This window comes from Lichenostomus cassidix, chromosome 18 (assembly GCF_008360975.1).
Source record: "Lichenostomus cassidix isolate B80296 chromosome 18, HeHo_3.0, whole genome shotgun sequence".
In the NCBI taxonomy this organism is placed as follows: Eukaryota; Metazoa; Chordata; class Aves; order Passeriformes; family Meliphagidae; genus Lichenostomus; species Lichenostomus cassidix.
Genome location: NC_139498.1, coordinates 296,909 through 313,878, shown reverse-complemented (window position 1 = coordinate 313,878; position 16,970 = coordinate 296,909). Strand labels below are relative to the sequence as shown.

Genomic DNA, 16,970 nt, shown 5'->3' with positions numbered 1-16,970 from the left:
ATTACCCTACCTGAGGATGGACTTCCAACAGTAGCTAAGTATGATTTGCTTTTCCAACTTCAGCCAAGAGCTGGGAACAGCCAAAAACTGTAAAAGGAATTGCAAGCCATGGTGAATTCAGAAGAAACAAGTTGAAACCAAACACTGTCTTCTAGTCCATGCCTTCCCATTCTGGCCTCAGCAGAAACAATTGCCAGAAGCAAGAGAGCTGAAGGACCAGAGAAATCCCCCTCTGCTCCCCAGCCCCCGATGCAGGGGACAAGAGTATATTTGAAAAGGTAACAGGGCAAAGGCAGCTTTCCCAAATCTAGCCTGGGGCGTCAGGATGGCTTCAACCCTGAGCAGAAACAGGATATGCAAACTTACTGAAAAGCACAGGAATAAAAAGCAAAGCACTGACCACTCAACAGATACACAACCTGCCCCAATGCTGTGGCTGAAGCACTTTGTTTTTCAAAAGGACATGATGAAAAATTACAGCCAGACTGACCAGGAGGGTCAGTCTTGTAACTTTTCTGCCTGCACACACCCAACTTGATTCTGCTGACAGCAATGCTTTGCCCTGTAGCCCACACTACTGCATACACTTGAGTCTCATCTTTGAGGCATAAATAGGGGTCTTGCTTCTCAAATACACCCATCTCTATGTCTAATAAAATAAAAGTTTAGATTCAAACATTTTACTTCATCTCCACCAGCCCCACAGAAGAAAACCCCAAGTATTCAAGTGTAAAAGATTAACTCTTGGGGTCCCACACAGCAAAAACAACCTGCTGAGGCTCATGGGGCAGCAAGTACAGACCCACCCCTCCTACTTCCTACAAGTCATGCTGACATTGGGAGGGCTTTAACCAGCCAGGCTGGTTAAACACACAACAACCCTTTCTCTAACTAGCTCTTGGTACAAAGCTGTTCCCAAATGCCCCTCAGATTTCCCTGGAGCTAAAAGGGCAAGAGGACAAATGCCCATAAAGAGCTTCTGCACAGTAGTAATGTTCCCTGAAGAGTCCTCTATTGCACCTTCTGGTCACACATACCCAATTCAAAATGCCACCAACTGGTCCATGTCATAGCATTAAAATATCCATTTATCTTCCCTTTACCACCTTTCATAAATTAACCTGAGTGAACAGTGGTAGCCAAGACCAACCAGCCTAGCACAGTAATCCACCGTCATCCCATACACAGGAGGTGCAAGGATACCCATCTTCCTAGATATCTCACCCCTCCAGCATTTTGCTCAAAAAGCATTTAAGAACAGAGCACCTCCCAGCATGCTCAAGCCCCCAGCTTTTATGAAAACACTGTTACAAACTTTTCCTACATATTCCAACTCTTCCAACTTCAATAGCTTTGCACAGCCTGCTCAGCAGCAGGACAGAAGATCAAGAGCAAAAGGAAGTCACAGGTTAAGTAGCTAGGATTCACTTGTTTATCTCCACTAAGTCTGAGCTCACATAAATGAATCTCTGCATCTTACAATCAAAAAGCTGGTACCACTTTATTCAGACTGTAACGTTTGTTGCAATACTAATTTACATTGGTTTTCAAGTGGAGAAAAAAAACGCAGAAACAGTGGTTCACTTTTGTTTAATTAGAGACTGTTACAAAATAATTACACATTACAGATGGCTGTATGTGCAAGGACCCATTCCTGATGCACATTTCACAGAAGGCTCCCAGTGGATGCAAATGATGTTAGCTCCATATTTTCTTTGAATCTTCTTTGTAAACTGAATGCTATGAAATTAAGCTTGTTACAGCTACCATTATTTGCATGCATTAAAGTGATGCACATACTTACCAGTCTCTCACTTTCTCCAATTAAATTCAACATCAGTATTTTGGCACCACCTGTCTTTCGAAAAAGATCAGTAATCCCAGCCCTTTCATACCACTTACACAAAAGCAATATGAAGTTGCAGAAAAAAAACCTTTCACAACACACTAACTTCTGTTAGTAGCCATACTGCTACTGAGAGGGGACACTATTCACTCATGTGCTTAAAGGTGCTTTATGAAGGTACTAAAAACAGCTTGGAGTTTGCTCAGTTTGATCGCTGCACAGTGACCAGAAACTCTGACAGGGCAATTGGGAGTCAGCAAGGAGTCTAAAGAAATAGTGGGAAATGACAGACTGCTCCAAATATACAGTACCAGAACTGGGAGGGAAGACTGCTGAACCACATTACAATGGACAGCTGCTCTAACTGTCTGTCAGAAGTTGAGCTGCAATTTAACACTGCTCACCTGCCAACCAAAGTTTGTATTTCCAGTACTGTTTTGGTCCTACCTCAAAAGAAAATAAACTTTATTCTACCAAAAAGTACCATAATTAACTACCATTCAAACTTTCACAAAGAGATGATGTTCTACCAGAGTCCTACTAGGATCTACCCTGGACAAATGCACTTTTTTTTGTTAAGACACTATGGAACGTACTCTACCCTTTAGTTATCCCCACTGACTACCAGGCTGGTGTACAGGTACCAGAGGTCTGCATCCAACCACTGTCAAAACCAGGACTTCATAAGGTAATTGAGCAGCCAAAAAAGGCTATCAATTACTCCAACTTAGTACTGAGTGTTGCATTAAGATCAGCTAGTCAACCACAGTTGTTGTAAGAAATATGGATACATTCTGTTAACAGGATAATGGCCTCTTAACAAGGTATCCCTTTTATTCTTCCATACCTGCAATTAAGGTTAAGCAAACAGAGATAGAGCTAAGTTATAAATATTACTGTATGACTTTCTTTTTTTCCCCCTTCTAGGAAGAAAAACCTATGTAATGTTAGAAATTTGCCTGTAGCTCATTTTGCAGACAAAGCAATTTAGTATGAATTGCCAAGAACTAATGGAGAGAAGATGGCAGGCAATGGGCTGCAAGTATAACTATTCTAAAACCCGGGAAGATACAACTGCCTTGAAACTCTGTATGTTTGTATGATGAATTCTGAAACATTACAAAAGATTTCAGAATCCTAAAATAACAAACTTTGTTGAAAGTGACACATCACTCATAAACCCACTGTAGATCCTGCAGATGAGCTGGCAAAACCTAAGTGTCTGTTCAGCTACCACATTACTATGACCTTCCCTGAACTGGCTGTCTACGTAATTATCCACCAATGATGTCAAAAGCCCCTTAAATTCAGAGTGGGACAACACTGCCTTTAAAAATGAACTGAAGCACAGTTTTACAGCCCATCCAGCTGTGGATCTCTGCTTTGTGCTACAGCACAGAAAAAATTTTCATCTCTCCTGCTGATATTTAGAGATGAGATACACAAAGTCTAAATAGAAATAAATGCATGCACCTGTTCTGGAGAAAGTAGCATCTTTTATCCATTCACAAGGAATCCTTCCTATTTTAAGGTACAAAATATTCTAAATAATAAAAACCCAAAATTTCTGAGACTGTGGAATAGTGCGGAATTAAAATAGAGGCAGAACAGTAACTCTGGAGTAAGATAAAATGGCTGGGCAAAACCACATCTGTAGGGAGCCTCTGAAGCGCTGAAATGAACTAACAAACATAATAATTAAAAAAGCATGAAAGAACAAGCTCCTGGCCTACCGGCCTAACAAAGTAAAAATCTGTGGGTAAGAAATAGTAATTAGCAATAGCTAAAGAAAATGGAAAGATTACATGCTGGTATGGATTCTTACAAGCAAAAATGCTTAATCGCCAACACAAGAAACACAGGATCCTGCTGGCCTGCTGATAAAAAACAGCCTAATTAATAACTGGCATGTTACCAAAGTGATTCTGACTTCAGATCTTCACGCTTTTCAGTGACATCAAAGGCTGCTTGTCAAGATTCTGTATTAAATTTTCCTAAAGATGCTTGCAGATACTTATTACCTGCCCATAAGCATAGTTAAATCCATTATAGATCTTCCAAAAGTCTAGTTTGTTCACTCACTACTGGAACCAGTAGTAAATAACAATCACATTTCAGAGACCAAAATTCCCCTCAGGTATTTAGGTAGTATCATTTGAACAAATTATTTCAAATAGGAACATCAGGTACTTACAGATTAAACTAACCTGTACTGGCAGTTCTGTGGAATTTTTCTTCTCTACCAGTAAGTAGCAAATGCTGAAATTCTGCTGCTAGTTAACAGAAACACAAATTGTATTAAACCAAGGTGTTTAACCCATAATTTAGTCTTTTATTAAAAAAAAAAAAAAAAAAGCTGCCAAACTTCAATTACTGCAATTTGTTGCTTAAGAAAAGCATATGAAGTAAAGGCAACTATGAAACTTCTTTTAATTGGCCCTTCTGATCTTTCATACATAACCCGTAAGTTTAACAAGAGCATCTTGTTGCCTACTACAAACATAAAGGAAATTACAATACTTACATGGCCCGGTTCCTTCATTAAAGGCTCAAAGTGTGTTTTCTTATTCTGGACTTTACAAGTGAAAGAGCAAATGTATTTTTTTCCACTTAAATTTATGAGGAAGAAGCTAAAGAATTCAGTGCAAGTAACTCAATGAAAAAAGATAAAAGAAAAAAGCTCTGCATCTTTATCTCAAAGCATTACAAAACTTTCTGAACTCGGAGACACTGAAATAGCTTCCTTTCATTGTACTGCACTGATTTCTGGTAATTAAAATTGCTGTTAGCAAAAACCAGTTATAAATATTGGCTACTAAGAGCAGCAGAAGCTGAAATTCTACAACCCATGCCCCCCTTTCTGAATAGCACCTGGGAATATGGTAAAGATTTAGACAAAATATAAGGAAAAAAGTTTGAGATGTCAGAAGTTTGAACCTTGTGTAAGGCAGTTAGCTGTCACAGAAATATGCTTTAACTGCTAACAAGAGAATTTATAAGGAAGATTTCAAGCTCTCAACGTTGTGTGCTTTTTTGTTTTTAGTTAAGATGATACTGGCATTAAAATTCTACTATTTTCTCAAAACTTTTTCACTTCTTTAAATCCTCAGGAAAGAAAAACCTTAAGGAGTGTAAGTCCAAGACAATATTTATGGAGAAGATAAATCCACTGCCATTAAAACAGCAGTGTTGCTGACTGTCCCTACTGCAAGAACACCCATAAGAATTTAAGAGGTTATTGCAAACTTGTTCAGAAGGTGTAAGGGCCTCACTATTCACAACAGTGTCCAGGTATATAAATACCAAGCCTAAAAATTATTCATACCAGGGACAGTCAAAACTGATTCAGCAGGATGCCAGGAACAAATGGCTTGAGGGTAACACCCTGGATCCTGTGGTTCAGGACAGGATATGGCTGGCTGCCAAAGCAGCAGGCTGCAGTGCTCAACACCCTCAGACACACCTTCTGTGTAAATGCAGTAAAACTGCATTTCTTTTAACAGAGCCTTACTGGCGATCTGTGCTCTGACAATCAAGACTGTACTGAGCTGCTGCTTACAGTGTGCCACAAAGCTCTCTGCAAGTGCTTTTCAGAACTTCAAAAAAGAACCTTATATACATCACACTTTACAAACACTTCGATTCATCTTGATCCCTTAAACAGCTGCCCCAAAACTTTTTTACTCTAAACTACTTCCAACTGAGCTCTACTACTACAGACAAAACAGCAGTCACTGGTAGCTGCATTCTTACAGAACTCAGTCACTACCACGGTTTTCCTGGTCTGATTATTTTGATTGCAAATATACAGATTTTTAAAAAGTTCTTCATGTGTGGTATGTACTCTATTTACCACATGTCCAAGTTACTTCTCTTGTTTAGTAAGAGCAGGTGCAAATCTACCGAATTTAAAGCAGAGTATCAGTAACTCCTGCTCCTGTAAAAAAAAGTCATGTGCCTCTACTTAAGCTTAAAAAAACTGAACTCAAAGATGTAATTTTGTTAGTATCTTTAAAGTCTCTGAAATATTGTCATCTTTAGTAAAGAAATTTCACTAACAGCAAGACGTACAACTTTGTGACACACAAACTGCTGCAATGAGAGTTGCAATACTGGAATGTAACCAAGAACACACTTTACCCCTCAAAATAAAGAAGCATTTGAAACTTGCCTATTTTTTGAGTCTCTGAGAGATTCAGTTACTTAAAGCAAGAAATACTAGCCCCACCATGTATTATTTTGGGTTAAATGGTTTCCTTTAGACATTCTAGGGAAATAAGAACTAAGTCAAATGCTCCCATAAATTAAGCAAGTGAAAGAAATACTGGTTGCAGTAGTCTATCTTGGGCTGCTCTCATCTTCATGGTTATCAGGAGCACCACAAGGAGAATTAGCAAAGTGAGACCATGCTCAATAACCATTTTGAAACGGTTAACAGAGACATGTCAACTTCCCAGTCAGACAGGGAATTCGGAGGGACCTTCTACAGGAAAAATGTAAAGGGCAGAGTACAAAGATGGGTACAACAGGAGTGTGCAATCCACTCTACTAAGTTAATTACAATTCCATCCTTGAATTAAAACTACTTGAAATCCCATCAGGGGTCATTAGTTAGCAAAATCTTGAAGAAAGAGAACAGTCTATGCTCATTAAAAAAACATCAAAATTTAAAAAAAATACCTCAAAACCTAAAAACAACCAAAAAAAGTCAAACCAGACTCCCACATTTGTTCATTTACTGTTCCACTGCTAATACACTGTAAGACATCCTTATGCAAAACCTGCTGGTCTGAAGCTGAAGTTGTATTTAAGCAAACTCAAGCATTCAAGACCAATGGATCTGCAACAGAGTGAACAGCTTCTTTTTCACACGGGGGAGCAGATTTTGCTAGTCGCTATGCCAAAGAAGGAACTTCAAATAAATGTAACAATAAATTTTGAATCTGCAATGTAATTTCACAAAGTTTCAAAAAAAGTTTTTCAACTTTTACTAGTGTTGCAATAATCAAAATATTCTCGAGTTTGGTGCATTTGAGAGATTGAGGAAAAGGTTCTCCCTGAAACGGGCAAACTGAAAAATATGCAGCTTTGACTTCTCACTCATTCTGTGTTACCAACTTGGAGCTGATTTCTATTTCTTCACAGGGCTCTACATTAATATTTGTTGAGGTGCAGCTCACACACGCAGCAAGTATTAATATCTCAGCCTTCTTCAAAGAAACTGGATTCTGTAACTTGGGCTACACAATTTTGTAGCTTACTAGTTAAAACCTATTTTAAGCTCTTTAACAGATACATCTCCCCAGAAGAGAAAACATTAGTAATTGGTATTTACATGCCACTAATTCAGAGACTACACAAAGTCAACACTACCAAACCCAAAAACAAATACAGCACAAATGCAATGCAGGGAAAGATGGGGAAGGGCAGAGTGGCTTAAGGACTACCTGAGCAGCCTCGAAGGAAATGCGTTCCATTAAGAGAAAAGGTACCCACACATCTTAAAACAGGTTCCCTCCCCTTAAGACTCTTAAAAACACAATGATAACAAAAAGATAAATATTAATATAGAGCCCATCTACCAAAAGAGAATAAAAAACCTAAATTAAAATAAATGTAGGGGCCTTCACCAAACTTGCTGCAAGTTTGGGGACATAAATATCCAACAGCCATAAAGCTGTGAAAGCCCCCAGAATGAATAAAATAAATCCCACTTGCCTCAGACTGAACAGGGCAACACTGAGACTCTGCCTCAGCCTGTCCTATGGCAGGGCTATAGGAAGAAGAAAAATTTAAATTTTAGAAAAAACATGACCCAATTAAGTGAAAGACATGCATTCAAAATTACCAAAATTCCAGTGATCAAGCAAACAAAAGAAAATGACTGCTACAGCACCTCTTTTGTTAGGCCCAAACAATATTTTCTGTAGTTGGTAGCTATTTCTGAATTGAACAGCTTGTTTTGCTTTGTATCTTGATCAATGGAACGTCAGTCAGTTGTCTTGGGGCATTTTTCCCGTAAGTATTTGTTGTAATGGTTCATGAAAAGTAGGGTTAAAGATTCCAACAGCCACTGAAAATGTTCACCCTTGTCTTGTTTATGTAGAAACTAGACCAGTACAATTATTAAGGCAGTTACTAAGAAGTGTCATTAGTTACCATTTTAAATTGTTGCCCCAGCTCACGGACTGGTTATCAGAGCCTCAATTTAACTGAAGGTCATAATGTCCTTCTTGCTGCTCATAAAACTGAAGTAATATTGGTATTTTACTTTTTATCTTGTATGCAGAATTCTTTGATTCCTATTAAACTATAGGTTACATATCCCATTCAATTTTATCAATGTTCTGTGTAAGTATTGTTCAAGAGCTCCACAGACTAAAATACTGGCAGAAACTATAGAAAGTAGATGCAGCTGACAGTGTTTCTAGAAGCTTGTTTATATTCTCCCATGCATGCACAGAGCGAGGAATAGTTATCCACTGTTATTAGATAAACAGCCCAGCCTCAAATTTATTACTGGCACCTAAAATCTCATCTGTGGAAGAATAAAAGTAATCCCAAAGTTTCAGAAGAAATTTTTAGTCCACATATGCCAGCTAAATTGTCAGTATTTTGTTTAAAGCAACCTCTGCTGAAGGCAGAAAGCTATTCTAATGGCAGGATGAAAGAGTCATATAAAGGCTTCTAAAAAACTAACTCAGGCTTTTCACGGTTCTTTCATGCCAGTCTCATCCATTTTGCCCTAAAGACCAGCTGCTTATTATGATATTGTGAGACCATGCATAAAATAATGAAGAACCTTCTTAACAAGTCCTAGATGCTATAAATTCTGGCGTGGTTTTTGTTAAACCTATCTTCCTACCTGTGTCAAGTTTTCTTGTAGCCTAATCTTTTGTATTCAACATCTGCATTACACTGCAATTTCAAGACTGGTCAAAATGCACTTGCAAGTGTTAATTTTACTGTAACATCTGCCATGGCAAATTTAGGCAACAACTGAAAAACAAAGCTTCTGCCTATATAATTACATCACTTGAGTCCTGTAACAGCTATAAAATATATGCTTTTCTGTAAGCATGAAGGCTTCTGCAATCTCTCTCCAGGGAGAGATTAACTAAAGCAAGACCCTGTTTTCATGGCTGCATTACATCAGGGATTTTGCTGGCACAGCTATGTTGATTACACTTGGTACTGTAAACCAAGTCTTAGTCTTTATACAAGCAACTACTACGTTCAAAGTAATTTTACTGGTTTTGGGTAAATGCACCATAAATCCAGCTCTCTGAACATTAAGAAGCAGTATCCAAAGAAATGAAGGCAGAGACCAACAGACACCACAGGCGCTGAAACACCTGCCTGTTTACAGAGGAGCCACATGAGACAAAAGTAACTCAAGACTAAAGGCAGCCACATCACAGCTCTTATTGCACAGGAATGACAGGAGCACGAAAGTTAAGTATCCACAGAAAAATCATGGAAAAACTGTTAACCTGCTTCTATGCGAGTACCATCAAATTATATGCAGCAGTACATACTCGGGGGATTTTAATACCATTACTACTAAGGAAAAAATCAATCTCAAAAAGCATAAATGCTTAAAGTCTATGTAGTGTATGTAGTATTAGCTACAAAATGGTACCATTATCAGAATGAGACATCCACTGTTTAGAAGAGTAGAACTCTTAATTATTATAACTTGCAGAATATGCTGAGTTAACAGTACATGCAATAAGGTTTTATCCTGGGAGAAGCAGGGGTCTGAAACAATGTAGGGAGAGTTACAGAAAGAAACCAAAGGGAGAAGGGATTTACTTGACTGGGGCAAGAGGTTGAAGCATCCTTAGAGCAGCAATATGATCTTCAGAAAAAGCACAAAGTTCTCTAGTTTCACAAGCAATAATTAAGATCACTTTATAATGTATGAGTTTTATGTGTTGTATTACAAAAAGGACAAACATAAGACATTGTAAAAATCTCTCCAGTGTTTTGTAATTATTCTAATTAGGTAAACAAAAGAAAACCAGGGTATAAAAGCATTGCCTGAGCAAAACAAGTTTTATCTGTTAGATTTATGTATAAAGCAAGATGAAGAGCTAAGAACTCACATCAAGGCCCACTCAGCACATTTGCAAGCCAAATACTGCACATCTGACAGGTGATCAGTAGATACCAGTGATCAGAGATCAGTAGATACCAGTGATCAGAGAGAACTGCTTCTGAACAGAGGCTTGGAGTTATGGTCTTAAAACTGCTAAACACTTCAGAGAAAGTGCCTGGCAATTCTTAATGGTTAAACTAAGGCCATTCAGCTGTAACTAGATTCCACTGGATGCTCCAGTGCTTTTTTGAGACATTCTGTGACCCCAGGCCAGAAGCTGAGACAATGCAGTATTTTAGCTGTACTGTGTTTTTGCACTTTTAAGAGACAGTACAGAATAAAGCCACATGAACTACTTTAGTGCCACTAAAACACCCAAGAATTCCAAGAAACAGATCCAAAATGTATAATTAAAACAGTATTATGATTAAACAGTATTATAATTTAAAAATTAAAAACCTCCACCATCTACAAAAATATCTATGAACATAATGACAAAATTGTTGATGATCTTTCTACCCTACCCTTAAGAGATATCCCCATTAATTAAACTGCAAATAAGGCTTGAGGCTGGAACATGTATTTAAAGTTGACCTGCAAATGAAAAAATTCACCATTCTTTTTTCCCTATTGAGACAAAGCCAGAGAAGGTCTCACCTCCCTCCCCCCCAAAGACGCCCCATATATTCTCATCACGGGTATAGCGCAGGAACACAAAATGTCAGACATTCAGGGAACTACAACCTTAACAGGAATTTATCACTCTACTCTTATAAACAGATAAATAACTAATTCATAGAAAGACCTCTCTTTGATAAAAACGTCTCTTACTCCAGACACTTTCACTGAAAGGCTCAAGAAACAAACCCAGCCAACATCTGATCATAGCACACAACAGATGGTCACACATGCTTCACCTTACAGAGACTGCCAAAACATGGAATTCTAAACATTTAAAGTAAAGATACAGCATGTAACACATTAGTCTTGCCTGCTTTGCCTCTTCTATGTATTACGAGGGTTAAGCTACTATTTCTCTTTTGCAGGTCAACTTCAATACATAAACTGGAAGTCACTCACCCATGTGCCATGCACCTAAGCTTCTAGAAATCTTCACCTAAAAGGCTCCTAAAATTCATCTCCATTTGCACATTAAAAAGTGTCAGCTGAAGAGTGAACTAAGGGACACACCTGGCACTAGGATGTATCTGAGAGCACTTTCACATCCTACAAGCAAGTGCCAGGACTAGAAATCATTTAAAAATTTATTGAGGACAAGAAAGCACAAATAAAGAAACATATGCATTAAGAGAAGTTACAACCAAGAGTTAGGAAATGCCTCCGGCAGCCTCAGTTTTGAGGAGTCAGTTAATAAGTGTACAGGTCTTTGTCTACTCAGACGTACAGCTAAGGAGTGACTTTTTTAAAACAAAGAATTCAGACTGTATCAAAACAGCACCAATAATTGTGTTCATTACACCAATGGCTACCATGGCATGCATCTGTACAAACCTTTCAGGCAGTTGTCCATAGCTGGTCACGAATAAAAAGGCATATAAATCTTTCTTCTCTTTTATTACAATGAAGTTTATAACAGTACAGAAAAGTCACATGACCTGATTGGGTCAGTTTACTTAAACCCTGGAACAGGAGGAGCTCTAAATACATTAAATATCATTACAAGTTCAGACTTTAATGTACAAGTAGTTGGGAACAGTTATAGCCCTCACCAAACTATGTTGGGGACATGAAGTCCAACAGCACTTGAAGTGCTGTGAAGGCATCATTTCACAAATAGCAACATAACATTACAGAACTTGCCTTTAAGGTGGTATGTTCATGTAATTCCAGCGCCTTCACAATTTAACGAACCATATTTACTATACTTCACTTCTAAAAACCTAGATGAAACATGAAAAAGAAGCCATACAGTATAAATTGCAACATCAGGAAAAGTTCCTGTTATTATTCCAAATAATTTTTCTCATGTAAAATAAGAATGTCCAATAGCTCCTTGCATGTGGGAAGATACTTAATTTTTTTAAAGTCACAATGAAGCCTTAATTGACGGAAGCTCGGCTATATTAACAGCACAAGATGAGAAAAGGTTTAATCTCCAAACCTATTAGAGTGTGAGTAGGAGCATCAGTAGCGGCCACCTTGCGACATTACGGGCGGTCTCATTCCCATCGGAGGACGAGGAGGTCCACTCTGGTACGGGGGCACCATCGGAGGTCCCTGACCGTACGGAGGCATTGCTCCAGGAAGGTATCCTGGCATGCCCTGGTGATGAGCACCATACTGACCTACAAACAGAACAGTTAAGATGCAAAGAACAATTTTAAATTTTTTTTTAATAGTGAGAAGTGCATTTTGTGAAAAGCTTCACCCCTCCCTGCCAGCACAGGCAGCTTCACAAATCTTTTCAAAAAGAGGATGCTGGGAAATTTATAATTACCATGAGGTGGCATGGGAGGTCTCATTCCTTGCTGTTGTGGAGGAATTCCTGGCTGTGGTGGCATCATACCTCCAATTGGTCCAACTGGTGGATTACCCAGGGAAGCCTGTCCTGGTCGAGGAAGATTGCGCTGGTATTTAGGCAACTGTGCCCTTCTCTCTTCCTAAAACCACAACAGACAACCACAACACACTGTGTAAATCACCAAAAGCAAAGTAAATAGAGGTGCAACAAATTAGGTTACAGGTACTGAACTATTTTAACTACCTTACAAATTCAAAGATGATTAGTAATATTACACAGTAGCACTTGGATTTTGCCCCCTTTCTGCACACTTTCTGCCTTAACACAGGCCAACTGAGCATTCTGCATGGAGCTCAAATTCTCCCCTTCCCCAACTGAATAAACCCTTTTTCTCTTAAAAAGCTGAGACAAAACTGAACACAAACCTAAAGACCTCTGAACTGTAATTAAGGTTCATTTATTTTATCCATAAATTCTGTATTTCTAACTGCTATAATACCACCAAAACAACTTCAAACTATTCAGTCTTTTGTTCTACACCCATTACCTAGACCTAGTTAACTTAAACTTGAAGTCATATGCAGTAAAAGTCCAAATTTTGGGTTAAATGATTTCCCAGCACACCAAAACCAAGGCTTAGACTGCAGCAAGATCACTGCAATATGCCAGTCATCACTTTGCAATCAAAGTTCTGTCAGTTACATTAGGGCTGACAGTTTGCACTCTCACCATTATTAAAATACACAAAATGCAGAGCACAGACGAAATTCCATTTAATCTGCCACATCAGCACAATTGCATTTATCAGTAAGACAGTGAAAATATTTTAACTTACCAGTGATATATCCTCATCTGGATGGATCAACTTACTGGTTGCACTGGTAGTTGTGAGCGTAGCAGGCTTACTTGTGATAGATGTAGCTGGTTTAGCTGCAGTACTGTTTGTCGTGCTAGTGGTTGAGGCTGTAGACTGGGTGTAAGCAGGGAATGTCGGTTTGGGGGGTTCCGTTGTTGTTGCAGGTGTAGAATTCAAAGGTTTGAAATCAGTACCAACTGGCCCTGGCACAGCTGCTGCAGTCTGTGAAACACAAGAGATAGGTCAATACTTATTTCTCAAAGCATAAGAAAACTTAAATGATGTTTGTCAGACCTCTGAAACCTTCCAGTGAGATACGTAATTATAACAAGCTTGACAAAAGTAAAGTTCAGCCTTACTGCATACTAGAGCAACCGAAAACAAGACAAAATAAACCCCAGTATGTACACATACACACACACACTGGAAAGTCTAAAATTTGCAGGTCAAAAGCCACCACAACAAAGAAACAACGAAAAAACCACCCCACTACTAATATTTTCATCTCAAATACTGAATTTGGTCAATGACTACATCTTCACTGAACCACTATTTTTAGAGGCCTGTAAGTATAAATTCATTGTTCTTTCACTAAATTAACATACTTTAGCAACCGCTAGCTAAGAGTACAGCTCAAAGTGCAGTATTCATCAAAATTAGGTATTTAAGAAATATTTAAATCAAATATTTAAGAAAGCTCTATTGTGGCAAGGCTTTAAGTGTTCTCTCCATAAACACATTGCAGTATTTTCACAAAGTACTAAGACTATCTACAGAACTTTAATCTTATTTGTGAATGAAGAATCAATGGAAGCAGGTAAGAGCTCCACTACAGATTCCAACATTTCATCTCTCCTACTTTTCTGTTAGGAAAACCCCGCAAAAGTCTGTTTTACAAAGCTGCCTGTAAAGACGCAGCAATCTCCAAAGCAAACCTTAGTTATCACAGAATGCTTTGTTTCTAGTCACTGCATATTTACAATTATCTGAACTTCCGAATCGAAACAAAAAATTTTAACATTTTGCACATAATGCAAAGTTAAAATTCCCTACATTATGATGTGCCATATTATACAACATAAACTAAAAAGCCTTCACCATGCATCAAGCTAACCACTGCCCACTAAAATGCATTTAACTGCTTTCATGCTCTTTTAACCCTTTAGAACCAGGATAACACTTCGTTCTTTCACACTAAGAAAAATTGGGCATTTGACATGTTTATTTCTGGTAAGATAAAACTTATGATCAAGAACTCTGCAGTTTTACCACCTAAACATAATCAGGAATATAACAGAAATTATCTGAAGATATTTAGTCAATTTTAGATTTTACAGAACGGTCCAAAGGGTTAAGTTGCAAAGCAATTTGTTTTAAACTGTGACTTCCTGCGTACTTGTGCTGTGCTAGGAAACAGAGCGTTAGAAGATGCTGACAGACTTTCTGAATTGGAGGAAGCTGCACTTGAGCTTGTGACAGGTGTCCCCATCTGTAGCATAAAAGAAAGGAAACAGTGAAAAGTCTCCAAACAAATGGGTGGAAAGTATCCAGATGAAAGGATTTCTTACACTAAGCCCTTTCCTATGAAAGGGCTGTATTTTTGTAAACAAGTATCTTCCCTACAGAAGCCCAAAATGCAAACAGTACACTACAAAGGCTTCTGCAACATACCTGAAAGCAAGTAAAAACTCCAGGACTTACACACAAGTGCATTCAAAGAGAAGAGGTCACAAGCCACTATCAATTCCCCACTTCCCTCCCCAAAACATTGAAAGTAGTTTTTTACTACACTAACTTACTCCTGAACTTTTTAAAGCAAAAAAACCCTAATGCAGGCAATGTTTAACCAGTTCAACAAGACTACAGAATAAATTAATTCATCTATTAGTAGAGAGCCCATTATAAGAACAGCTGTGGAAGTCATAACAATATAACTTGGAAAGCTCAGGTAGAGTTCTATGCAATCAGATTTCTGTAGCTAACACCTCTCTTCACCCACCCAAAGCTCCGTTATAAACAACATACTAAGGCATTACATGAAGAAGTGTTTTGCCTACTCCTTTCTTTCCCCGTGCTTATGGAACTCCTGTCTGTTTTCACAGTTGTTTTAAGACAAACAAAAGAATCTTTTAAAATTCATTCAAGCACTACACTGAATTAAACTTAAACATCAACCCAAGCAAAAAACTTAAACAGTCATTTCTTGGACCTCCTGAATAATAAATAGGCACTATTGACATTGTGGAAATTTGAAGAATGTAGCAAGAGATTCCAGGCTCTGGGATACCTTACCTGCCCTGCGCTTGGGAAGAGTGGTTTAGTAACGGGAGGCTGTGGGGTCGGTGCTGTTGCAGCAGGAGCTGGAGGCCGGTTAAGAATGCCTGGAGCTGTAACAGGCTGTGCTTGTGTCATTGGAGGCATGCCCGGCCGAGGCCCAACAGGTGGGGGCATCCCTACAAACCACAAAGAATGGGGGACCGATCAGGCTCCAGCAAGCTCCAATATTCCTTTAGACAATTTTGTTCCCAGTGTTTCTTGGAACAAAGTTTCCCAACTAGGAAGGTGTAAGGCAACAGTAATACAAAACATGACAAAGGGTAATGCCAGCAGTCACCAGTCAAAGTCCATGCACAGGCAGTAACCTCAAACACTTCAGAGCAATGCTGGATTAAGCTGTTTTCTAGTTAAGCTTCAATAATGAATGAAGTTTATACTCTCAACAAACCAATACAATTAATACAGTAGCTATTTTGACACACTGCATGTAGGTGTCAAGCGTGTGGATGACAGTGACAGGAAATCAACGAGACTCTGAACTGTTTCTGAATGGTACCAGAACTGTGACTGAAACACCACCAGCTTTGCTGGGGTCATCAGCACAGTTGACAGTGACGTTCCATAGTCTGTCACCACAACACTGTCACACTGGTGTGTGGAGCTCTAGGAGAGGGTCAGGCGGGAAGTTAACAGCTCCTATGGGTTCCATCAAGCAAACCAACAAATTTCAGTTCATTACCACACAGCTGCTGGATGGGAGGAACACACAGGGAATTTATGGCTGTTTAAGAGCTGCACAAGCTCAAGAAAGATCTCTTCTAGCTATGGTCAGAGACCAAAATTTCAGTTAAGTTTCTTCACACTGCAGGCTCATTAGCTGTGTAAACCATCATCATTATTCCCCATTTTCCACATTTTCAATCATTAGTATTTTCCAGCTGCAGCCACAGACATTAAAAAAGGCGATGAAGAGAGACCAGGCAACACAACAGTGTGAGAAAGTGCAATAAAAAGGAAAAACTATATTCTACTTTTTACTTTAACAGTGGAATAAAATTCAAATAATTATTTCTAATCAGAAGCCATAAATCAACCACCTCTGCACAACAATGGCTTCTGTGGCAATCCAACCACATCAAGGTGGCGGGTGGTGGCTAAGTCTGTATGTTCTTTATATAAGTCCTAAATCTTAGTGGAAATAAATAAATATAATTTAACTCTCACCATAGTACGAGTTCGACAACCCTGACCTACCTGGTGGCATACCAGGCATAAGAGGTGGGATTCCTGGCCCAGGCGGCATCATTCCACCCATCGGCATCATCCTATTAAACAGAGAATGAGCAACAGTATGAATGCTCATGGTAAACTGTTAACACAATTGGCACATACCTGTATTCGATTAGAA

General features: G+C 38.7%; 1 protein-coding gene across 15 annotated transcripts in view; it reads right to left on the bottom strand.

Annotated features, from left to right (window-relative positions):
* ZNF207 (zinc finger protein 207) overlaps window positions 1-16,970 on the bottom strand; it is a 34,525-nt gene that overhangs the window by 11,504 nt on the left and 6,051 nt on the right. For 2 of the 15 annotated variants that reach the window (XM_085077283.1, XM_085077288.1), the window contains 6 exons: window positions 16,787-16,887; window positions 15,578-15,738; window positions 14,682-14,774; window positions 13,265-13,507; window positions 12,406-12,568; window positions 11,504-12,253 (listed from right to left, as the gene is read on the bottom strand). In XM_085077283.1, coding sequence (XP_084933409.1) covers window positions 12,093-12,253; window positions 12,406-12,568; window positions 13,265-13,507; window positions 14,682-14,774; window positions 15,578-15,738; window positions 16,787-16,887 — 922 coding nt within the window. In that variant the 3' untranslated portion in view covers window positions 11,504-12,092. Of the gene's footprint in view, window positions 1-10; window positions 88-1,573; window positions 7,620-11,503; window positions 12,254-12,405; window positions 12,569-13,264; window positions 13,508-14,681; window positions 14,775-15,577; window positions 15,739-16,786; window positions 16,888-16,970 lie in introns of those variants that run through there. The other 13 variants (XM_085077287.1, XM_085077289.1, XR_014855532.1 and 10 more) reach the window with 12 other exon arrangements.